The sequence below is a fragment of the Canis lupus genome, chromosome X (assembly GCF_003254725.2).
Source record: "Canis lupus dingo isolate Sandy chromosome X, ASM325472v2, whole genome shotgun sequence".
Classification (NCBI taxonomy): Eukaryota; Metazoa; Chordata; class Mammalia; order Carnivora; family Canidae; genus Canis; species Canis lupus.
In genome coordinates this window covers 101,652,684-101,678,305 of record NC_064281.1, presented here as the reverse complement: position 1 = coordinate 101,678,305, position 25,622 = coordinate 101,652,684, and the positions used below count along the sequence as shown (strand labels likewise).

General features: G+C 48.8%; 1 protein-coding gene across 6 annotated transcripts in view; it reads right to left on the bottom strand.

Moving 5' to 3' along the window:
• The window catches only part of BCORL1 (BCL6 corepressor like 1), a 64,318-nt gene that overhangs the window by 7,441 nt on the left and 31,255 nt on the right, over window positions 1-25,622 (bottom strand). For 5 of the 6 annotated variants that reach the window (XM_025431135.3, XM_025431130.3, XM_025431133.3 and 2 more), the window contains 7 exons: window positions 22,700-22,865; window positions 21,528-21,608; window positions 19,144-19,533; window positions 14,921-15,144; window positions 10,217-10,438; window positions 7,948-8,114; window positions 6,855-7,000 (listed from right to left, as the gene is read on the bottom strand). In XM_025431135.3, coding sequence (XP_025286920.3) covers window positions 6,855-7,000; window positions 7,948-8,114; window positions 10,217-10,438; window positions 14,921-15,144; window positions 19,144-19,533; window positions 21,528-21,608; window positions 22,700-22,865 — 1,396 coding nt within the window. The remainder of the gene's footprint in view (window positions 1-6,854; window positions 7,001-7,947; window positions 8,115-10,216; window positions 10,439-14,920; window positions 15,145-19,143; window positions 19,534-21,527; window positions 21,609-22,699; window positions 22,866-25,622) is intronic. The other variant, XM_035711877.2, reaches the window with a different exon arrangement.

The window sequence follows — 25,622 nt, the reverse complement described above, 5'->3', positions numbered from 1 at the left end:
ACCCAGCCTGCTCTGCTCTCTTACATGATCAGCCTAAAGGCATTTAGGTCTGTGATCCCTACTTTCAGTGGTGTAGGGAATGGACTCTGCCAGCAGAATCTTAGACCTATCCCAAGATTTCAATTTCCCGCAGGTTACAATGTTCACAGAGCCAATCAGGATCTCTCCAATTCAAAGTAAGATAAGGGAGCATAATTCCTTCTGTTTCATCTTTGAAAAACATGGGGGAGAGGGCCAAGTTTATCCTCATAAAAACCTTTTGCTTCCACTCCTAGGTATATACCCAAAAGAATTGAAAACAGGTGTTCAAACAAAAAGTTATACACAAATGAATGTTCATAGCAGGTCTACTCACAATAGCCAAAAAAAAAAAAAAAAAAAAGTGGAAACGACCCAAATGTTGTTAAGCTGATGAAGGGATAAACAAAACACGGTCTAGCCATATAATGGAGTGCTGTTCAGTTGTAAAAAACAAAAACAAAAACAAAAAAAAGTACTGACGTGTGCTACAACATGAACAAACCATTACACTAAATGAAAGAAGCCAGATACAAAAGGCCATATACTGTATGATTTCATGTATATAAAACGTCCAGAATAGTTAAATCTAGAGAGACAGAAAGACTGGTAGTTGGAAGGGAACAGGAAGTGACTGCCTAATAGGTGCAGGGTTTCCGTTTGGGGTGATGAATGCACTTAATGTCACTCAATTATGCACTTGAAGATGGTTAAAAATAATGCATTTTTTGCCATAAGTATTTTGCCGCAATAAACACATTTTTAACCACCTTCTCTTACTTGGCCTGAGGACAGACAGCAGGTTGCCCCCTCGCCTCCTCATTTCCTGGCTCAACAGCACCTAGGCTGTTGTCTCACCGTGCAGCCCCACATGGGCAAGAAGCAGGTTTTCCTGACAAATTCAACTGTGTCATCTGGGGGCACATGGCCTGGTGGTTGCCAATATGCCACCTCGCACGGCTGGCAAGCTGACTGAGCTCTGTGTGGTTGCTACGTGCCCTCAAGTGACACCTGGGAGAAAGGACAGGCGAGAGTCCAAAGTGTACAGGTGATGTGAGGGTGCCCTCGGGAAGCCAAACCCCAGCAGGTACGTGGCGGCCGCTCCTCAAGGCACAAAGCTAGTTTCCCCCGGTGAAAGGTGCCGCTGCGCTATTTCCTCTCCTTTTGGGTCACACATGCTATCAGCAAAAATGCCTATTAGCTATTGTGAGCTACTGAAAGAAGTAACTTTTTAGCAACCTTCTAGGAGATGAAGGGTTTCTTCTCGTAGGAAAAAGCCGCCAGAGAGAGCTTTCAAAATAATGGCTGAGCAGCTACAGTGGAAAACCTTTAGTCACGTACAAGAGATCTTTTTTATGTACTCCGCAAAAAAAACTCTGGAGGTCATGACTGCCAGTTTATGTGCTTTTCTGTACCCCATGTCCCTTGGGAGTTGGAAGGGGTTTCTTCCAAAAGCATCAGTTAGGCAGATGCCCATTCTGTACCTGGCCTTGTGCTAGGTGTCCTGGGAGACAGTGGCACAAGATCGTAAGTTGCCAAGACACACAGACCATGCCTGTCTTGTTCATCATGATCTCCCCATGGCCTAAACCCGGGTGCCTGGCACGTAGTAGGAGTGTAATAACTACACAGGGAAAAGAGGGAGGGAGGAATGACTACAAGGCGACACCAAAAAGTAATATACTCGCTTCAGCAGCACGGGCCAGAACACGTGGTCCTGATGACTGCTGACCCCACCCCCAACTGCTGGGAGGCCACACGACAACTCCATCCCAGCAACCCTAGCTCACCACATTCCTGGGGCTCCTCTCTAGGGCCTGCCTTCGGAGCACCCCTGCCTGCCCCACCTCCCCAGCACATGCCTTAATGCTCCTGCCAGTGAATCTTTGTCATCTGCAGGTGGATCTGCCTTCTGGAAACAGCCCAACATGAGTGGGCAGGAGCAGAGATGCAGACGCAGGAGCAGGCCCACAAGCCACACACAAGAAACTTGACTCGCCCTCTCACAATGTTCAGTCCTTTACTTTTCCCCTTCTTCAATACAGGCCCTCAGCCCAGCAGCCCCACCCCCTGGGTATTTATCCAAAAGAATGGAAAACAGGCACTCACACCATTCCCTGACAGACTGTGTTCCCAGCAGCACTAGTCGCAATAGCTGAAAGGCAGATACAACCCAAATGTCCACCAGCTGATGAATGGATATAGAGAATGTGGCAGAGCCGGACGACGGCATACTATTCAGCTATCAGAAGGCAGGAAGTACTGAGATGTGCCACCACGTGGATGGACCTTGAAAACGTGACTCTACGTGGAAGAGGTCAGAGGCGCAAGGCCCCACGGTGTGTGATTCCCTTGTGTGCCATGTCCAGAGGGGACAAATTCACAGATAGGAAGTAGATGGGTGGTTGCTGGGGGGCTGGAGGGAATGGAGAGCAACTGCTCATGGGCTGTGGTTTTGTTTTGGGGCTGATGAAAAGGTTTTGGAACCAGAGAGTGGCAGTGGCTGTAGGACGTTGTGAAGGCACTAAATGCCACTCAATTGCTCCCTTAAGTGGCTGATTTTACATTCTGTGAATTTCACCTTGACAAAAGAAAATGTTTAAGTACTCACTGTGGAGCGGCCCCCTAGTCATCAGGGATTCGCTCTTCCTCACAGTCCCACCATACCACTCCTTGTGTCACCAAGCAAGTCACCAGCCCAAGGGACATGAAAGGAGGCCAAAACCAAAAACAATTGGTCTTCGACATGGGGTCACATGGCAGAGGTCTCCGGCAGGAAAAACAGAACTTGTGATGCAGTGACCCCAAGGGGTATCCTACTAACCCTTTCGTCGGTGAAAGGAAAAGCAGTCCCGATACTTCCCTGGAGGCCTCAAACTAAACGGCGGCAACTTCCCTCAGCCCCCACATTCTCTGACAGAAGAGGGACACAAATCTGTTTTCCCTTGACTAGTGTGGATATTATTCATTTCTTCAAAGGGTCAAAGGCAAATCAATCACATGCCTGCCTGTAATTTGGCTCAAGGAGGAGGTCTTTCAAAGACCTCCCCAAGGGTCTGGATGGCTTAGTGCTTCCAGCCTGAGGACAAGAGAGAAAGGGTCCACTGCCTGACCTCCGGTACCCAGTGCTGTACCCAAAACCCAGCAGGGGTTCACTAACCACACAGATGAATGAATGGATGAGGGGTGTCACCACACAGTTCCTGGTCTCAGGAGAAATGAGAGGGAAAGAAATGAGAAACTTTAAGCCAACTCAATACAGAAAAACCCACACTTACGACCCAGATGAATTGCCAGCATCTTCTGCTTTGCAAAAGGATTCACTACAGGATACTTGTAAATAGTGACATTCCTTTGTGTATTTTAAAAGAGGATTCGATTCCCAGACTTTTCCAAAACAGCGGCCTCACACAAAAGAGAGGGGAGCTCTACAGCAGGAGCAACACAGAGGCTCTTGCTCAGCTTTTCCACCTGCAGAAAATGGAGCCCTTTGCACCCTACAGCGATTTGCCTTCATCTTCTGCCCAGTGGGATCTCCACCAGGGGAGGAAGAAGACAATTAATCTACAGAGAGTCTGGTCAGGCAAATGCTTGGGGATGGAAAGCAAAAACCTTTTTAAATACCTCAGCCAGACAGGCAAGGTTAAAAAAAAATAAATCCAGAAGTCCACCCAAATGCATCCAGGTTTAGGGGTTGGTGAGGTGGGGCAGTGAGGGAAACGCCTCCCAAACTTCCAACCCCATGGTGCCTCCTACAGCCACTATGCGGCCCTATCCAGTGGTTCTGTGAGATTTGGTTTGTGTGTGGGGGGCTACCGGGATTCAAAAAGAGAAGAAAATACTCTGTTCAAGGAATTAAGCTCCTAATGATGTGTATATGATATTGTGAATACTTAGTGCCACTGAACCATTCACTTTCAAATGGTTATACTAGGTGGATTTCACCTCAATTAAAAAAAACCTGAGTATTGTCTTCTCATTCCCCCAAAACAGACTTTGGGCCCCAAGTGCCCTCTCGCAGGAGCCAGCTGACTCCTGCCAGTGACTGTCTCCCTGGAGTGTGGAGCCAAGGCCCTAGCCTGGCTTGTTAGCACTTTCCCAAACAGCCAGCCAGAGGTCTGCCTTTGACCAGCACTTGATATTTACATGGTCGAGAGGTGGCCCTGTTCTAACACTCCTTTCATTTCCTGGCCCCCACTAGCAGGCTATAGCTCAGTGCCTATGAAGTCGAGAAGCAATGTTAAGATTTGAATGAAGGTGTTTGGCCTGGACAGGCTACCAAGTGCCAGAATTAAGAAAAGTCTTCTCTTGGGGCACCTGGCTGGCTCTGTTGGTAGAGCATGCAACTCTTGATCCTGGAGTTGTGAGTTCGAATCCTACATTGGTTACAGAGATTACTTAAAAATACAATCTTAAAAAAAAGAAAAAAGTCTTTTCTTAACTCTGCAACGTGGGCTGGCATTCGGGTTAGCTTAAAGAGGCATCAAAAGGCTGGCTAGTAGTTGGAATTAACTAACAGAAATGAGAGTAGGAAAAAACGTGTTTCTAAATTTTTAACTACTGAAAATGGTTTCAACATTTGAATTCCTTTGGGATTTTGGAGAACGGGTCAGGGAAGAAAAGAGTTTGTCTGCTTACTAATGTGGTCAGAGATGGCTCTTTTTGGATCCAGAGCAGCCCAAGACCCCCAGGAGGACAGTTTCTAGCCCCAAGAGAGGCTCCTGGATGAAATCTGTTGATCAGAGACAGAGCTTCATGCAGTACTTTTATCATGTAGAGAAGTTCTAGGTGTTCCTCAGTGCCAGCTTCTCCTGGGAATCAAGTTGAATGTAAATGTGTGTGTGTGTGTGTGTGTGTGTGTGTGTGTGTAAAACAGTCCGTGCGGCACATGGTATATGAGAAAAGGCCACAAAGTGTGTGTGTGTGTGTGTGTGTGTGTGTGTGTGTGTAAAAACAGTCCGTGCGGCACATGGTATGTGAGAAAAGGCCACAAAGTGTGGCTTGCCCTGAGCCTGCGCTCTCATGATGGTGCACCCAAAGTAAACAAAAGTCATCACTAGCCCAGGACAAATGACTGAATGAGCATCCCCAAACTGCTCTGCCCTTCACGGACAGGGGCCTCGGACCTCAGAGCTGGGAGGAAGAAAAAGGCAGTTCTGCCCCTAAGCAGGGACTGGGTCCCAAAGGAAGCCTGAGGCCTGTAGACGGTGACTATAGGGTTTAGTCAGGTTGACTGGAGACTAGATGAAGGCTGGCTGAGCAGGAGTCAAGGCCTCCCTCCACAGCCTCCCATCACTTTCCCTCAGTTTTTATTAGTATCGAAGTGGTGCTTCTCACCTAGTCCTCCTTCCATGGGACCTTTAGTTCACATTCCTTTGTTTCTCCCTCCATCATCAGCTATCTAGTTAATCTTTGTTCAGTAAATAAATGATCCCCTGGTTGGGAGCCCTGAATTGGATCTTCGGGGAGGTAGGAATCCAGGACTAATGAGGGCCACAGCCTAGGTCAGAGTGAGTGGCCTTGGGCAAACCCTTGGTCCTATGGGCTCCCGGTCTAAGAGGGGTTCCACCACAAACACGGGACCCTCCACACAGGGTCAATGAGACAACAGCCAGCTGCTTCATCTGTCCAGCACTCTGGCAGTCTGAAGAAGAAACTGCTAGAGCAAGGGCTGAGTTGTGATGTCACTAAGGAGGGGGGGTTCCTTTATCAGATCAAGTCTGAGGAGAATCCCAGTGAGCATGCCCATACTAGACGTCCGTCCTGCCCTCTGCCCTGCTGCCCGGCTCAGTAGAGCTATCTAACTGTAGACAAACAGTGGCTCTCCACTAATGAGAAGATAAATGCATGTTGGCTTGTGGCCCTTGCCATGGGCCTAAATATAAGGTACTTTTCTAGAGAGGCCAGGTGAGGGAGGAAGAAAAAGGAACGGGGGTGCAGAGGCAACATCAGTGACCATAGGTAGGGGCTGTGAGAAATTGAGCATCAAGGGGCACCTGGGAGGCTCAGGGGGTTAAGCATCTGCTTTTAGCTTGGGTCATGATCCTGGGGTCCTGAGATCAAGCCCCTGGAGTCAGGCTCCCTGCTCAGTGGGGAGCCTGCTTCTCCCTCTCCCTCTGCCCCTCCCCGCTGCTCATGCTTGCTCTCTTTCTCTCAAATAAATAAATAAAATCTTTTTTTTTAAAGATTTTATTTATTTATTCATGAAAGACACACACACACACAGAGAAGCAGAGACACAGGCAGAGGGAGAAGCAGGCTCCATGCAGGGAGCCCAACGTGGGACTGGATCCTGGGTCTCCAGGACCACACCCTGGGCTGAAGGCGGCGTTAAACCGCTGAGCCACCTGGGCTGCTCTAAACAAATAAAATCTTAAAAAAAAAGAAACGCATCAGGATGGGTCCCAAGGGTTCCACTCTGATCACCAAAAAGGAGAAAGTACAAAGACAAAGGTAAATGCCAAGTGTCATTTCTTTGTAGCTAACATCCCACTCAGAACTGGGGTCAACACATTTTGCCCCAGCTCAATCTATCAGTGGGGCCACACCTACCCCACATATCTCGCTGGGAAACAGGTCCCTGTGGGCTGCCATGTTCCTGAAGAAGATGCATGCGATATGGATGCTCATGGCACAGGAACAAGAGGAAGTGGACCTCTGGGCTTTTCAAAGTGTATAGAGATTTCTGAGACACTTCAAGGAAAGCCTGTAAAGAGGGCTGACGCCCCTCATGGGAGCTGTTTGAGATGGAGGGAGATGAAAGATAATCTCCTCAGGAGTTCAGGAATCAGAGGCCAGCCCCAAGGATGATGGCTTCAAGCCCGGGCTGTGCTTACCGCTGAGAAAGCGCTTCATGGTGTCACTGCTGGCCAACTTCATGGCTGTCTGTCCCGAGTAGGTAGCCAGTGTGGGATCAGCCCCATAGGACAGCAAGAGCCAGATGGTCTCCAGGTTGTCATTGACCACCGCATCATGAACTGGCCTGTGGAGGTGATACAGAGTGAGGACAACAGGGCCCAAGTGGGAACGTGGATGTCTAGCCCCGAGCTACTTTATCAGGGAAAAGCCAAATAAGATGAGCCCAGAATCATATGGGTAAGTCAGTGTGGAAGAACCACCTCTGAACTGCACCCCTTACTCAGATCTCCCCACTTCCTTCTCCTCTGCCTCTTTTCTCCTCTCTCCCATCTCTCTCTCTTAGGTTCCCTCGATATTTTGGGACAGTCCCTAAGGTAACAATGTAGCTCCACTGGAAGCTCTGGAGTTCAGGATAACCTGAAAATAAACTTAAAGCAGATGCTAGGGGTATGAACAGAAAGATCTGAATGACCACCCAGGAGCAGGGTTGAGCAGAGTGACTCCACATGCCAGGTGGCAGTGAAGCAAAACCTGCATCTTCTAACCCAAGTGCCCCTGCTTGGTAAGCAGCTCATGTCTCAATTTTGCCCAGGAAGTAGGTCCTCTGACAGAGGGGAATGAGTGTGATTTCTTGAAGACACAGCAGGTATCTTTTTTTTTTTTAAAGCATACAGACATCAAATCAAGAGTCAAATCTGGGATGTTATACCCTACGTCAGTCTCCCATTTCCTAGAGCCCAAGACACTACCTGAGACAGATGCACCACCGGGAGGATTGGGAGGGACACCTGAGTGCTGTTTCTGGTAAAGCTACATTTGATAGGATGATCCCTGGATAACCCTCACCTCCCTTTAGTTGCCAGTGTGGACTGGCCAGCTAGGAATATATTCCCCCCACCTCCTGCCCTAAACTGCCTCCCCCTGCAGTCCAGGGTCTTCCCAAGAAATACTTCCTGACGAGGCCTGGTGTGCTGGGAAGGTCCAGGCTGCAGCAGATTCTTTGGAGAGAGGTCGGGGGGACGGACGGACGGACGGGACACGACAGGAGGGGGGGGGGAGTGGCCTTCTTGCCTTGTGCCATCCTGCGCGCTGCAGTTCACATTGGCCCCGTGCTCCAGCAGGATGTTCAGGATGTCAGTCCAGCCCCTGGAGCAGGCCTCATGCAGGGCCGTGTAGCCAGCGTTGTCGCGGTGATTCACGTCTTCACTGTCCTTCTGGAGGCAGTAGAGCACGACGTCCTATAGGGACAGGGATGGCTCCGTGAGCAAAGAGAGGCCTAAATTCTTGAAATCACCCCAAGTAGGTTCGAAGGTCTCCAAATGTCCAAAGAGGAAGTCGTAGGGCCTGCACTTTATTCCAGGGACTAAGGGGCATGTCTTGAAATCTTTTGTCGACAAAGTCAGTCTTGAGATGCCATGGCCAGGGTCTCCATTCTGGGCTATTTCCTTAGCAGTGGGGAGACATTTCTTTTGACCAAGAATACTCACTGATCTGGTGTGAGTTGTTGTTGTGAGGTCCGCAGAGAGACTCACCTGCCCGCCCAGAGCTCAAACTCTCAGGCCTCAACTCCCTGAGCACTGGTTCCCTAGTCTGGGGCTTTGCAAGGCAGCAGAAGACCAGAGATAAGGCAGGTGGTGGCAAGCACAGCCTCTGATGGTAATTGGAGTACAAGGAGGAAAGAATTGGTTTGAGTGCTATCCATGGATGCTGGTTTTAATTGTTTCAAGCGCTGTCCCAGTTCTAGCCCTCCCCTCAAATCGGGATTGCTCTGAGAATAATCCAGTGTGGCCATTCATTCATATACTAGTGATTAGTTTCCCTGGGCTACAGCATAGGACCTGAGGCAGGACTCCAGGACTAGAAGCAAGCACCCCAGCTAGTCTGGCATGAAGTCAGTGGATAAGCTGAGGGGGAGGGGAAGAAGTGGGCAGCAGGACCAGGGGCCCATTACCAGCCTTCTCCCAGGCCTGGGCAACATGGGTGGCTTAAGCATCCTGTCTGACAGCTAGCTCACAGGCTGGTCGGCTAGAACGGGTGAGTGAGGAAATGAGCGAACATGCAAGGGAGTGTGCGCTTGTGCTGGAGCTGCCATCTCTTGGATATAGGAACTATCATGCTCCCTGTACCCGGGAGAGTGCAAGGCCCCCTACCCGCACCAATGCAGACAGCGTTCACCTATTCCCTCAGGCCTCAGACTACTCCTCCCTCCCGTGGCAGGCTGCCCAACCCGCTCCTGGCCTGTCTTGGTTGGTTCTCTCTGCTGTGGTCTCTTACTTGCTGGTTTGGCCCCAGGTAAAAGAAGATTAAACTTGAGGGCAGGGGTTGGTCATCTTTTCTCCTTAGATCTCCCTCGGCACCTATCCTGGCCCCCACACTAGGTGCTCAAGAAAGATGGGCAGCTTGCCAGTGAGACACTGTCAAGGCAGTTCTCCTGTGCCGACCAGCCTGGCTGGGAGTGCAACCATCTTTAAGTGAGTCAGTTATACGTATTGGAAGCCTTAAAGAAATCAAGGCCTGCTCTAAAACCCAGCAGCTCTACCCTTAAGGGCAAATCCTTAGGAACTCATCAGTGTGGTGGGCAAAGATTCCTGGTCAAGGAGTTCATATCAACAAAAATATCTGACAACAAAATTGAATTATGGTCTTGGAGTAGGCTTCCACCCTACCCTGGCATGTGGGAATCAAAAACACCCTGGTGTGAACTCAGACTAGTTGAATGGTCTTGGACACATCATTTAGTAGTGCTAAGCCTTGATGTTCTTGTGTGTAAAACGGGGCTAATAAAACCTATCTCCATAGGTCAGTGGTAAAGATAAAATGATATGAAGAATTCAGAGCTCTTAATGGGACAAAAGTGATGCTTGACAAATGTCAGCTTCCTTTCCTGCTTTCTTTCCAACCCACAGGGAAGTAGCCTCTCGGAAGTGGAGCCCAGCCCTGCCCCTCCGAAGCACTACTGACTCGTCTGCTATTGGAAGCCGAAATGAGGGGGAGCCAGAGGGTATGAAGAGTAAGCAGGAGCCCCTGTTCCTCTCTGAGTAGGGTGGGAAGCACCACAAAGAAAAATTCAAGACAACATCAAAATCCCATTTCTGGTCTAAGAATGTGTTGGATTAGCAATTTTTCAATTATTTTCATTCCCAATTGATATTCAAACGAGCCTGCATTCCCATACTCCATGAGGGCAGCCAGGTGGCCCCAGAGGCCATGTGGGCAGTAGAAGAGAGTCCAGTGGAGGCTGAAGCCCCAAACAAAGCCCTGCCCAAGCCCCAGAAGAGTCATGGAAGCTTCTCTGCAGATGCCAGGGCAGTGGCATCATGCCACTGGGGGATTTCCCTACCTTATAGCCAAGACGGGCCGCCCGCTGCAGGAGAGTCTCGCCTGCATTTTTGTTCACTATGAGCCGACGTGCCTCTGGGGGGATCTGCCGGGCTGTAGGTGACTCAGAGGCCTCCTCTGGGCCGGCACTTCGGGACTTAGAGGGTGTGCATGGTTCCGTGGGTTTTGCTGGAGTGGGAGATTTGGGAGATCGTGTCTTCTGCTGGCTCCAACGACCTTTGCCCTGGAAAGCAGAAATGGGGTCCTGGATCAGCGCAGATTCCCATCTATTCCTACCCAAGGAGTAGATGCCAAGGGACTCAACTCCTCAATCACATACGCCAGCAAATGATCAAGGGATTGGAAATCAGAGACGGAGGAGACATCCCAGCTTCCCCCAAGGACCCTGCGTGCCTTCTTTACCTGCCTCAATTTCCATTTGTTTTTACAAGTCCTATTTCTAAATCATCGAAGTGAACTGAGAATAGAGAAGCGGAGACAGGTATCTTTGACTGGAGAGGCATAGCTGCTAAGGCCTTCACTCTTGTTGCAAAAGCCTACCTTCTGGGCAGCCCGGGTGGCTCAGTGGTTTAGTGCCACCTTCAGTCCAGGGCATGATCCTGGAGACCGGGGATCGAGTCCCACATCGGGCTTCCTGCGTGGAGCTTGCTTCTCCCTCTGCCTGTGTCTCTGCCTCTCTCTCTCTCTCTCTCTCTCTCTCTCTCTCTCTGTCTCTCATGGATAAATAAATGAAATCTTTAAAAATAAATAAATAAATAAAATTTTAATAACCTGCCCCAGCCTCTTCCCACCTTCCTCTGTACCACAGCCCTAGATCACATTCATGCCCACATCGGGTAGTAGAAAGCACTCAGGCTCAAGAGTCAGACAGACCTAGGTCTGGAATCTTGCCTATGCCACCCACTAGCTACAAGACCTGGGTTAAGGCCTAACCTCTCTGAGCTTCACTTTCTCCCTCATGGGCTCATCAGATGAGGAAGTACTGTGTTCTAGCAACTGTACTCAAGTAACCAGACCCAAGGAGCCTCATCTGCACCTGGACCTAATTTAGATGATGAGATTCTAAATTGGGAACTGGGGGCACCTAGGTGGCTCAGTCCATTAAGCTCCTCCAGCTCAGGTCATGATCTCAGGGTCTTGGGATGGAGCCCTGTGTCGGGCTCCCCACTTAATAGAGAGTCTGCTTCTCTCTCTGCCTCTGCCTTTGTTCATGCTCTCTCTCTCTCTCTCTCTCTCTCTCTCTCTCTCTCTCTCAGATAAATAAAATTTAAAAAATAAAAATAAATAAACTGGGAGCTGACATCCTAACTGGACAAAACTTCAGGGGGCCTTGGGGAGAGGTGGGTCAGCCTTGCATGTGGGAGGGACATGAATCATTAGGCACCCAGGGGGCAGACTTTGCCCTCACCAGCTACTAATATGGTCCCTGATGACCCCTCTTGATATTTGTGCTCTTACATAGCACCCCCTGCCGCCCCACTGGACAGGACTGACTGGTGTAGCCAACAGGAGAGTGCAAGGGTGACAGTGTGTGACTCCCAAAGCCATTTCCTAAAAGACAATGTGACTTCGGCCTCACTCTCTTTTGAATCACTTGTTCTGGGGGAAACCAGCTGCCACATCACGAGGACACTCAAGCAGTCCTTTGGAGATGCCCACAGGGCAAGGAGAGAAGGTGTCTCCTGCCAATGACCAGCCATGTGGGAGAGCCCCTCTGGAAGTGGACTTTCCTGCCCCAGTCAAGCCTTTGGTTTAATGGAGCCCTGGATGATACCCTGACTGCAACCTCATGGGAGACCCTAAGCCAGACCCAACTAAGCTGCTCATGAGTCCCTGAACCCTAGTAGCTGTGGAAGATAGTATGTTTGTTGTGTTGAGCTGCTAAGTTTGAGGGTAATCTGTCAGACCACAATAATCAACTCATACATACCACTTATCCAAATCTCATGAAAATCCTATGTCTTCTATAACATTCTACAACACTCTAGCCTTCTTCTCCGCATACTCAGAACACCTAGCCTACAACAATCTGGTGCCTGGTGCCAGGCTTTTAACTTCCTTCCACTATTTCATGGACAAGTCTGGTCTCCCCTTCTAGATTTGAAGCTCCTTCAGGGTTGGTTTTATATTGTCATCTTCTCTTTTGTTCCTTACACACTTTTCTCGGGGCTGGACACATCATCACAACAAATATTTGTTGACTTGATTCAAGCCATCTCTGTGCAGAGCCCTGGGCAGACAGAAAAGTTACCTAGAAAATCATAAAGTCCAGAAAGTAATGGCAGCAGGGAAAAGACCAGAGCCCAGGGCATTTGTCTCCTCTAGTAAATCCCAAGACAACCAGAGCTGCTATCCATCCCTGTTCCTAAAGGGAGGAGAGGCCCAGTCACTAGCAGGAAGGCACTGCCTATGAGTGTAGAGTTTTGCTCTACTGCCACGAGGACAGAGGTAGATAATGGCAATACTGGAGAATGCAGGGTAAAGTTCCCAGGTTTTTGCTAAGCCAAGTCAGGAGCCAAAGGGTAACACTCCTTCTGGGGGCAAGAGCTGCCAGAGACAACGGAAGCTGCCTGAGAAGGGGAGGAGCAAGGATAAATGGGGGGCCCCGCCCCTCCCTTCATCCCCCCTGGCTAAGAGCCCCTGTGGGAAGAAGTCTTTGGCCAGTGCCCCAGCTTTAGTGTTGCAGGCACATCCCCCACCCTCCCCCCACCTCACTTCCCACTACAAAGCACCGTGCCATGGGGGCATCCAGAGCAGGTGGTGGTGACTGGGAAAGAAAGAAAGGCAGGAGGGAGAAAGGGAGGTTCTGTGAAGGGACAGAACCTCTCTCGGAGGAACATTTCAGCAGACACAGTGCCAGGCGGAATAACCAGACACAACTATCAGCGTGTGCCGCTGAATGTCAGGAGGCTGGTCACCTTTGTGTGGGACAGGGCCATCTGAGTGTCTGGGGAGGAGTAGCAGGGGAAGAGGAGGGGGACACCCACCTTTCACCAGAGCTGCTCAGCATTGCAGTGTGTCCCTGACTGGCCGCCCCCACCCCCGATGTCTCCCAGATACAGACAGAAGCCACCTATTCATAGGGTGGAGGCCCATAGAAAGAGCCTGGGCAGTCAGGTCTGCTTCGTGTCCCCACTCTGTCACTTAGAACCACTGGGTGACCTCGTGCAAGACCCCTAGCCTCCCAGAGCCTCAGTTTCCTCATCATAAAATGAGGACAACAATGCCCACCTCTAACAGCTGTTGTGGGAATTAAGGACAACCATGTGAACGGAGCTCTCAGCACAAAGCAGAGTTCTTTCTTCCTCCCCCGCCCCGGGGGTCTGAGGGAATGGTCACTACTATCTTGCCACTCCATGCCTCTGTTCTCTCATCCTTGCCTTGACCTGAAGCTCAAGAGTGTACACCAACCTCAAAGAGCACTTTACAGTTATCAAAGCCTTTTAAGTCCATTGCCTCCTTTGTTCCTCCAAGCACCCTTGTGAGATAGAAAGGATGTGAAGTATCATCTCCATTTTTAAGGATGAGGAAATAAGCTTGAATACCTTGTCTGAGCTAGAACCAGATTCTAGGAGGAAGGGAAAAAAGAGGGGGAGATGAACACCTGGGTCTCCCACCTTTTGCCAGTGCCACCCAGGGATCCCTGCTCTGGAGCTGGAAAGAGCTAGAAAAATCCAACCACCAAACAAACCCAGTATGATCTTTTTTTTTGGGGGGGGGGTCGCCAATGACATTTGAGCCTGGATCTTTGATTCTCTCAAATGTAAAGCTTACTGAGGACTGAGGACTATGTGATTTTTTTTTTCAAATGGTACAATGTAGAACCCGAAACCCATGATGTGAACATCAGACCCCCAAAAAGATGTCAATTATGAACAGGGATTCTAGAATGCTGGCCTGGCTACTGATTGGTGAGTGCCCACTTGCCTGTTCCTCTGCTTCCTGTAGAAGCAAAGAACTGGTGAGCTGGGGATGGGGAAGGGCAGCTATAACTCCTTCAGCTCTACCCTCAAGTAACCTTTGTCTGGACATCAACATCCTTGCTTCTACAAGTTGTTTTCTACCTTGATTGATTCAGAAAACTCTGACTGGTTTCCAGGGAGTTAAGCTCAGACAAAAGCTTCTTGATTGGATGTTAACAAGCTATTCAGGCTAACATCCTGCCATATTCTTCAACTCTTTCTTAACTCAAAGGAGATCCAAGGACTGTTGAGGAAAAGCCATTAAGAACCAAACCTGAGAGCTTGCAGACTCTTGTTAACTATAACTTTAGTTTCCATTCTTCAAATGCAACCCCCAACTCTTCTAGAACCACTTCAAAATACTTTAATAAATATGAGTTAAGGGGTGCCTGGGTGGCTCAGTCAGTCAAGTAAACTAGCTGCCTTCAGCTTAGGTCATGATCCCAGGGTCCTGGGATTGAGTCCTGTGTCTGGGTCCTGGGATTGAATCCTGTGTCTGGCTCCTTGCTTAGCAGGGAGTCTGCTTCTCTCTCTGCCCTTCCCACTGTTGATGCTTATGCTTGTCTCTCTCTCTCTCTCTCTCTGAAATAAAGAGATAAAATCTTAAAACAATATATGAGTTAATTTGGTCCTCCCCATCCACTCACTCACTCACTCAGAGGACTATGGATCGGGGAGCCTCTAGAAAGCCCGCCATCCTAGCCTGCTCCCTTCCCATCAACTCCCCTCAATGGCAACGGTACCTTTGCCTCTTCTGAGACATTTGCCATGTGCTTGGTCTTGCACTTTCGTTTTCCCGATGGCTTTTCTGAATTTTCAAGGCAGGCTGGCTCCTCCAGGTTATTTGGGAGGAAACCATTTGGTGAATCTGAGATCCCCTGGGCTTTGTTGGGCAAGAGAAGGTTCCTGTTCCTGAGGCGGTGCTCCGAACTTTGGGAGGAAGTCTTCTGCTTACGGGCCTTTAAATCTGAAGGCAAGAAACAGGAAAAAATGGGTATCAGGGAAATGGAACACAGAAAAGCAATGCCTTCCTCTAAGATGAATCAGAAGGTTTTGGGGATTAGAATCTCAATGCCAAGTTGTCTATCAGCTACCAGTGTCTAGTGTGGTGCCAACAATTCCACTAAATGTCTCTCAAGTGGACACTACCTCAGTATCAAAATCCCTTCTCTCCAAGCTGGTGATGACTCCCAGCCCTGCCAGCAGGGGGCAGCCCATCTAACTGTCCCCAAGATGAGGGTAATTTTAAAAGGATTTCCCCCGTAGCCCAGAGCAAATCAGAGCTTTCTTTTCAGCTCTTCCCCCATCGCTTTGGTCTCTCTCTCCATTCCAGTGTGAAAACAAATTTAGCAGCTCTGCTGAAGCAAAGTATGAAGTATACTAGGGTGGGGCGTAAATGGAGAAGTCTTCCTTCATTGCCTCAGCTCTCCTACCTGACTGCCTGGTTGGTCACTCTCTGAGGATACCAAGATCGAAGCCACAAAAATTCCCTGAAACCATAAGGTGCCATGGGCCTACTTAGCTGGTGGGCAGTCACAGAAAGCTGCTGTCTGCCCTGGTTGAAAATCAAGTCACTGGAATACACTGGACAACATCTCAGCCACAGCTCACTAGACAAAGCACTTTCTGGATTCAAAAAGCATGGCTGCGATTCAAGGGGCCCCTGGGTGGCTCAGTCAGTTGAGTGGCTGACTCTTGGTTTCAGCTCAGGTCATGATCTTAGAGTGGTAGGATTGAGCCCCGAGTCAGGCTCCAAGCTCAGCATGGAGTCTGCTGGAGATTCTTTCCCCTTCTCTCTCCCTCACAGTCTGCTCCTCCCCCAACTTGCCTGGCACACATACTCACATATACTCTTGTTGTCTACAATAAATAAATAAAATCTTTTGTAAAAAAAAAAAAAAAACAATGAAAGAGAAAGTGTGCTGTGATTCTTATAGCTCTTTCCACATGCAGAGCACAGATCCCTGAGTGGCACTGGGAGCTTCAGTGCCAACAGCCTCATCTCACAGGTCAGTCCTAAACCCCATGTATAGAGGGGATAGATTGGGTTTACCCTCATCTCTTAACTAATATTAGTGTTACATGGCTTGGCCACTACTGTATGATTGGCTGGAGGCAAGTCATAATCTCCTACAGCCTCAGTTTCTATGTCTGTAAAATGGAGAAGATACATTCCACCTCAGAGGATTGGTGTGAGAATTAAATGAAGTAACATATACAAAACCCCTTTATAAGGTGCTATAAAGAAGTCATCCTTATCGTATTATCACAGTGCAAGCTACTTAGGGAGGGCCTTGCCCATGTGTTCTTTATTTCCCCCACAGAACTGAACAGATGGCAAAAGATCAGGATGTCTAGGAAATGAATAACTGCAGCCTCAGTTTCTCCAATTTGTGAACCAAGGGGGTTAAGCAAGATCCAAGAGTTCTTAACTCGCCTCCTTCGACTATGGCATGTATTCTTACATATGACATTACCAAGGGCAAATCCAGATGTTGGAGCCATCACTAGAGTATGAGGAATTGGCTCTAGGTTACATACAGCTCTTAGAAGGCCAGCTGTCATACCAGTCCTTTCTCCCAACTAGCCCCAACCCACCAGTGGGTCCCCACATCTGTCCAATAACTGTTGTGTTACATGGCTTCTAATGGCAATTCCAACCAGAACATTCTAAACCAGGGCTTTTGATGCAAGTCTGGGCTGAGGCAAAAGAGGAAGGAACAGAACTATGCCTTGTGAGGGAGGACCTCAGGAAACATGGGGAAGCCATATTACAGCATTCACCACCACAGGAAAAGCAGTAGCTCCCTACACCGTTTACCCAGGGCAGGGCAGGCTCTAGAGTTTATTCAATTGCAGTGGAGCAAGAACTTCAGAGTAGCACGGAAAGAAACAGAGTGGAAGTAGTAGGTGTGTGAGTGGAAGTGGCTCTTCCTATCCCCTCTGCAGGTCAAGGAGGGAGATACCAAAGTCCAGGACAAAACAAAAGGTCATGAGGGTGCCTGGGTGGCTCAGCCGGTTAAGCGGTTAAGCGTCTGACTTCAGCTCAGGTCATGATCTCGGGATCCTGGGATGGAGGAGCATTGGGCTTCACGCTCAGCAGGGAGTCTGCTTTTCCCTCTCCTTTTGCCCCTCCCCACCTACTAGTGCACAACATGCTCTCTCTCTCTCTCTCTCAAATAAATAAATAAATAAAATCCTTAAAAAAAAAAAAAAACGAAAAGGCCATGAGACTCAGACAGAAGTAGGGTGACCTATCTATAGTTTGGCCTCTGCCTGACTACCTGATGTCAACCTCAAAGATAGGTAGTAATAGGAAGGATCCGAGCTTTCCTGAGAAGAGAGATGTTTGCCAGGCAATCTCTTCATGAAGGTGTCACCATCAGTCTGGAGAAAGATAACCAAACCATAAGCCAAAGCCAACAGCCTTGACTCAAGACCCTTAGACATGTGCGTGGAGGGATAATAACCTGCGTTCCAACAATTGAAGCTGCCCCCAAATCAAACAGGATGCCTTGCTAAGCAGTGTTCTCCATGATCCTGGAGGTGTTTAAGTAAAGGCCACCTGTCAACAGTGCAGTGTTCCAGAGATCTCTGCTTTGGGTGGAAAACAGAACCAGGTAACCTCGAAGGTCCTTCTGATTCCAAAACCAGTAAGTTCCACAGGAAGCGTCCAAGCTTGTAGGAAACCAGCTCTCCTTAGAGAAGACTGGGTGACACAAAAGTTCCTCTTCATCCTAACACAAGTGGCTGAGACCAATGGCTTGACACCTCATTCCTGACCGATCCCTTATGGCTCTGGCAGGAAAAAGGGAAAATTATTTCCATTCTCTCATACAGTTGATGAAAATGAGCTCCATTGTCCTCTGCAGTGTAGGGATGGCATCGTATACATCTCTACTTAAACAGAACTGGAAATGAGGTTTAGCCGTCTTTGCATTGCAGCAAAGCCAGAATCTACTACCCCCTCAGAACGCAGTTATTCAGTTTTCAAGAAAAGGGAGACTGTAGATATTTCCCAGTGGCTCAAGATACATACATTATCAGAGACAATCAATTGTTGCTTCAAGGGCAGAGGTCAGAGGGAGAGAGCAAGAGACAGATGTGCTCTTATGGAACCCAGAGACACACTTTTTGCTCATCTAGAAATCCACTACAGAAATGTGCCCCCCCCCAAAAAAAAAACCATGAGGAATGGGCCCAAACAGTACTTAGCCGAACATACTGATACACTGATAAATTAACTTTGGTGACAGTCTGTGCCTCCACGATTACATATGATGCATCTGATGTAGCCAAAGAAAGCCTGGGTTTCTCCTTGGTCTGCCTGCTTTTCCAACTCAGGTCCAACAAAAAATGATGCCACCTCAGGTCACCTCAAAGCTTCACTCTGCCTCTTAATAACCTTTGTAGCTTTAATTGAGAAAGCAAAGTTGTGCCCGCTTCTACTTGAAGTTCTTCTGTTAACTTGAGGAAACTTTGTACTTCTTTTTAGTGTAGGGGCTGGAGGCATCCCAGGAAAGGCAGCCAATGCCTCTTTCTTCTTGAACCCAGGATTCTAGGAGAGAGAATCCAACCTCCCAAGACCCAGCTCCCCTCAAGCCAACCAGAGAACTCCCTGGTAACGAGTTGTTCTAGGCCAAGGATGCCACTGTGGCCTTGCCCACAGGTTCAGACTCTTATACGAGGGCTCGGGCCTTCATGTCCTCCGCTCACCTGCAGGTCAGTCCAGACTCATTCGATCTGAACCCCAAGCCAAAACCTTGGGACTGGAGTTGAGTGACCCCCTCTGGCAGCTGGAGCTCATAGCACCAGGTTTCTATGGGTGCAGAGGCCTTTGGCTGGCGAAGAGAAGGCAGAGATGGGAACACCCAGAATGCCCGAGGGTCCCCAGAGGCCAACATCACTGTGGTTTGGGGACGAGTGACAGCAGCTCACTGGGGCACAAGCCCCCAGCCTGCCTTACCTGCTCTCCCTTTCCGCTGCTGCTCTTCTTCTTGCTCTGTCAGGTACTCTCCAGTCTGATATTTTCGGCTCTTCTGTCGTCTCCGCTTCTTCCTCTTCACCAGGCCTTCCTCCTCTTCTTCCTCCTCCTCCTCATTGGTGTCCCACATTTGACGGGCAGCCTCTGTCCTCCAGGGCATTTCTCGGGCTCGCCATAGATGCCGGCGGCCCTGGCTCAGCAGAGTTTTGTCCTGGGCATGGTGGCTGCGATACTGGGTGTCCCGTTGGGTCTTCCTCACCTTTCGACGCTTAGCTGGGGTGGGGGTCACATCTTCTTCCTCCTCTGTGGGGAAGACCTCCTGGCTTCCCATGTCACTGTCTGCCATACCAGCAAAGGAGCTACAGATGCTTCCTGTGGACGGGATGTACAGAGGACGGTCAGGTACCTCTTCAAAGGACAAAGAGTACGATGTCGAAGCAAGTGCCCTGGATTAGAAGCTTGAAGGTCTGGGTTCAAGTTCAGGCTCTGCCAGTTATTAGTTGTGTGCTCTGGGAAAGTTCCTTCACTTCTGTTTCCTTCTCTATAAAACAGGGACACTGTTCTCTGCCTTACTGGCCTCACAGGACTGTTATGAGGCTCAAATGAGATAATCAGCCCATAAGCACTTTACAGAGTCCAGTATACCACACAAATATTGAGAATCCAAGCCACATGCCCTTCCTTATCCATGTTGCCATGACTTTAATTCATTGCACAAACTCTGACTTAGTGGCTTACAAGTTGCCCAGCATTATGTGAGGAGCAAGAGGGGGTCATAGGTCCCTGCCCTTTGGGAAATTAGGGTTCAGCAGTAGGTGAGGGAGGGCAGATCAGCAGGGCACCCCCACCCCTGCTCACTATGTGACCACCAGTCTCACTGAAAGAGCTACTCTGGACAAGCAGAATCGTCACAAAAGAGTCTCAGGAAGATCGAAGCCAGGAGTCCCTTTCATGTGACACAGCCTGGGTTAGTCCCACTCAAAAGCTCCTCCAGCCAGGCCCTCTTCCCTTTCATTGACCCCACCTCCTATTAAGTGGCCAAGAGTCCAGGGGTGGAGCTCCCTCCCTGCATGCCCCCTCCTCCCCACTGCAGCTGTTACTCACTGCCACTGGGCAGGCACTGCTCTCCCCTCTCCCCAGGACCCTAGTGTCATGGTACCCTTCCTGCCCACCTCCATCATCTTGCCCAGAGGCCATTTCATCCCCACTCCCTCCTTCAACTCTGCTAACCACAAAAATATGACCCTAAATTGGCCCAGTTTAGCACAACAGCAGATCTGACAATCTTCTTCAGAAGTAGCTCTGAGACACCACCATCTTTCTCCCAAGGACTTGCTATTAACTCGACAATCCCCAAACACAAGCGAGGTCAGCAGAAGAAAGAAATGGTTTCAAGGCAAACAGAGCAGCCCTTAACCAAAGCTTGAAGTCAGTCAGATTGTTTAAAAGACAGCAAATATCCAGTAAAATTTCCATATACAGACCGGGCAGGGAACGAAGTGTTCTGGTTAATCTAATATTCTGTTTAATGCGGAATCACCATAGAGATCACACAGGGATCACCAATTTCCAAAGAATCAAATACAGTACAATGTGTTTAACAGTAAAACGGGACTGGGCATAATGTAATCACTCTTTGATGATTCAGAAGACACTTCAGGATTTTGCAAGGCCTCCAGGCCATCATTACGAGCCCCAATTACCACTGCGCTTTCCATGTGCTGAGATGCCAGTTAATAGAATGTCAGATAGCCGAGTTTACACCATGCCCTGCTTCCCCATTCTATCCACTTTGCATGGAAATACGGGTGAACCAGGGCAACCACTTCTAGTGCTACATACCAATGTGGAAACTAGCAGACAACAGTGGTGGCTAGAGAGAACTATCTTTTTTTAGACACTGAATACAAAACCAGGGAACCAAATGTGATTCTATGGGCCCTGACAACTCAATGACCATTTCTTATTTTGTTGATACCTGTCACATAGGGCAGTAAGTCCAAAGGCTGTGTATCTGTGCATGAGACTGGCCCTGATAATCAGGAGGTGCCAAAGCTTGGAGTAGGCACATTTACCCAAGTGGCACAGGCCCTTCCTCTTTCCACCACTGGCTGCCAACCAGAGATGTCAAATCTCTGTTCGGAAAAGCCCTGCTTGGAAAAGCTAAGCAAGCAGTCCTACAATTCTGGGCCATGTCTCCCCTCCCCACCCTGGGCTCTCTTGACTCTGCAAGGAGCTGAGCATCTAAGCACAGTTGGTCCAATTCTCAACTCTCCACCTGGGCCAACAGCAAAATTGCTTGACCGGACTTCTACCTCTCTCTGCAGAGAAGAGCCAAGATGGGCCACGGCTTCCGCCTCACTCACCAGACTGACTGCGCGTCCGCGTGCTCAGAACCACGGGGATGAAGTCACGGAAACTGCTCTTTGCTTTCTTCTCCAAGGAACCTGGAGCGATGTGTGGTTTTAGGGCAGAAGGCAGAAATATCACAATCAGGAGTCCAAGAACTGAAAGCCCCGCTGGAGAGGCTTGGGTGGAAAAATCAAGGGAGGGTTTGTGTTTTCCCTGGATCACATTTATTAGCTCTCCTGATGCTGCTCTCACCTCTGTACATCTCCTGGAGAAGGAGGAGCACTCCCCGGTGGTTTTCGAAAACTGGGAGTTGAGTCTTTTTTGATGACCCCAAGAAAAGACTATGTACAGAATCGATTTGCCGCATGCCCAAAAGCTGAAGGCCTGGCTGCCTGTCTGACTACAAGGCCACAGCACCTCTACGAGGTTAGAACTAAGCTGTGGCAGGTCCCAGACAAGGGCAACCTCAATGGATTGTAGAGCACCGAGCGAGGCAGGAAGATGGGAGGAGGGAGTGGTGGACAAAGGAAAACTACTGTATAAGAACAGACTAGAAAAAGGCAGGTCATGTCAGACAGGCAAGGCCATGAAAACAGGCTACCATGCACAGGAACACTGGGGTGTCTCTCTCAGATGAGGGCACCAAGGAACTGGTAGTGGTAGAGCGTACAGGTTAAGTACACACCTCCCTACTCCAAACAGACTGTGTGTCCCTCAATAGTAAGGGTTCAAGATTTCCCTAAGCACTTCTGGCTAGCTAGCTGGGTATTAATTTTTAACTTTTTATAATAGGAGTTTTCAGATATACCAAGGTAGGAAAAAAAGGTGTAATAACAAACCCCGTCCTGCTGTTTTAGTCCCAATCCCCGCGAACTGTTTCTTCTCTGAGCCTAGACCCATTGCAGGGTAATGGGTCAGCTCCTCCACTGTAGGACTGACTTTTGTCTGAAAACCGCCTTCTTTGGCTTTCAGGGTGTCCCTTATCCTTAGTGACCAGGGTGAAGAGAATCAGCCCCTTATCCCTTCCCTTGGATTTCAGAGGTGTCAATTATATCTTCCTTCCATACTGAGGAAGTCTCACTTTTCTGGGCAGTCCAGAGCCATCTCCACTCCCCACAACCTGCCACCGACCTGCCACAGGGACCTCTCCAGCCCAGTCCAAAGGGCAAGGACCTGTGGAGCCTACCTTCCTCGTGGCCATCGGCTCGTTTTCCTGGAGACTGGGAATCTGGCTTTGCTGGCTTCCGGTGCTTGTGCTTTACCCTGACTCCATTGTGCTCTTTTCCTGAATCTGAAGCCCCCCTGGGGCTTTTCTTGGTGGGTTCCTGGGGGTCACTAGGTGGCTTCCGGCACTGTGGAAAGGTAGAGAGAGAGTCAAGTCTGAGATCAGTTTGGCTGTCCTAAGAAAACTTTGCCACTGGTAAGTCTGGTGCCCCATTCTGATACAGACAGGAGCTGCTGGGTGGGGGAAACAGGGGGGTACAGGGGAAGGGACTGCCTACTGCCCACCACTGTGGGCTACCAAGGCTTTCTGGGCCTGAACCCCATGGTCTAACTAACCCCCATGGACATCCATACACCATTATTTTTACAGGTCTATGGAGGATGCATTCACAAGCCACATCGACCTCCAAAGTCATTTTCGAAGATGCAAAGTTACGCCCATGCTCTCTATCCAAACAGTAAGAGAGACTGGCAGAGAACAAAAATGCCTCCTTGGCAAGTCAGGTAACCACACTGGTCAAATAACTTCACTGCAAGTGATACAGACACCAACAACTGAAAACAATTCTTCATCCGGGCCCACTCAAGAAATGGCCTATCTCCATGTGTAACAGATTCAGTGAAGGCGAGAGGAAAGGCATGACACGGGAACAATTCATATCTCCCTGTATGTATGGAAGACAAGGAAATGGCCGAGGCATCGTTAATGATGCCACTTTATACTCTGCAGTATCTTTGACACTTCAAAATGTCCTCTTCTCTGTTATTTGATTTGATCTTCCTGACAACTCCAAAAGGAAAAGCTAATATCATCTCTACTGAACAGACAAGGAAACTGAGGCTCCAAGACAAGAGCTTAAATGCTTTGTCTGGGGCAACATACTACCCTGGGCGTCCACTCACTTGAGGGCAGCTGCCGCTTACCAGGCAAATCTGCAAATAAGCTCATTTGTGCATGCAGTGAGCAAGTGGCCGAGGTGGGACTGAGACCCAGGACTCCTGGCTCCCCGCCTGGGCCGCCCTCTGCAGCAGCTCTTACTCTTCTCCTTCCCTACTCTGTCCTCTACTGTTTGTGCTCAGGCCTGCTCACTTGGATAGGCACAATGGCCATGCTTATGCAGCATAAGGACACTTGCAGCCTAGCAGTGGCATATGCTCCCAAACTTTGAGGTTTCTCCACGCCACCAAACAAGAAATAGGGCAAAGTAGGGATTTCCATTATTCTAGCATCCAGGGAGTGTAGAATAAGAAAAATGTTTTAACAATGAAAGTGGGCCCTAGGAAGAAAGGAAGAGTTGTCTTTCCCCTAAGCAGACCCACGTGTACCTTCTAGAAGGTTATCACTGTCTAGCTCCAACTAAGGGGATAGCAGATGTCTTATCAATGAAACACTTTTCTGGGTGTTGTGTGGGTGGGTGGAGTTTTTTTCTCAATTCTCCAGGGATAGGGAGTGACTGTTCCCCATCAAATTCCCGGGACTCCTACTATCCCATGAACTCCTGCTTCTTACTCAGCAGAGGGCTGAGCTAAAAATTCAAGTTCACTTTCCCCCTTGGCTTGCTGCTGGTTCCTAGCACCAAAGTGCTAGGAAAAAGAAAGAACTGTGATGGGGGGAGAGAAATATGGGGAACTGTTGCTTAAAATCTCACCTTCAGGAATGGCCAGAGAGAGACCACTTAAAGTCAGGGGGGAAAAGTTAAATGCACATGAATCTGAACATGTCCTATTTATTTCTGAATACCACTTTTAGCTAGCTCTTTCAAGTGCAGATCATTAAGTTTTATTTCCTCAGATAAACAAGTAAAACAGAACATCTAGAAGGGATTTCTGTCTGTATGTTCTGCAAGGGCAGCACCGAAAGGAAAAATGTATTTGCATGCTCCAACTTAGGCAAAAAGTTGGGCGGATGAGGAGACCATGTAAGACGAATGTTCTGGTTAACTGAGTTTTGAAAGGTTTTCCAAAGAATTTTCCAAAGGATGAGAAGACAATAAGATACACCCAGTGCCAGATGAAGCAGAACTCTTTCTTGCTCTGTGGATGATTCAGCCAGCCCTTCAGGATTCCATGAGGCCTTGAGGCAGGTGGTGTAGGGGACTGGAGACTATTCTGATTCTAGGCCATACCCTGAAAGGGGTTATTTGCAATTAAACACTGATCTTATTTTGCTTATCAACAGTTTCTTTCTTGGGAAAAATGGAAGATAAGAAACAAAAGATCAAAGTTATTTACTCTCTCCCCAAAAATGGACAGTTGCTAAATCCTTCCAGGAAGCTGCTCAGAGCTGCTGCAAGACACCCTGATCTTCTAACTTTATTCTCTGCTCTTGGCATCTGTTGGTGGGCCCAGTGAACTGGTCATCTAATATAGCAAGGGGCAGTGCCTGCTTGCTATATTATAGGAAAGGGCTGGTGGCCTGTAAGACATAAGCTCCACGAGAGCAGGGAGCACATCTATTTAGTTAGTAATACTAACAATAACAACCAGCATCCATGAAAATTTACTGAGCACTCACGTGCTATGTGCCAGGCACTGTTCTAAGCATTCATATGTATCACCTCATTTGCTTTTTTTTAACATCAGCTTTATTGGTATGTAATTTTTTTTGAGATATACCATACAATTTTTTTTTAATTTTTTTTTTATTTATTTATGATAGTCACAGAGGGAGAGAGAGAGAGAGAGGCAGAGACACAGGCAGAGGGAGAAGCAGGCTCCATGCACCGGGAGCCTGATGTGGGATTCGATCCCGGGTCTCCAGGATCGCGCCCTGGGCCAAAGGCAGGCGCCAAACCGCTGCGCCACCCAGGGATCCCTATACCATACAATTAATTTGATTCAGTTTACAAGTCAATTGCTTTTGGTACAGTTGCAGAGTCGTATAA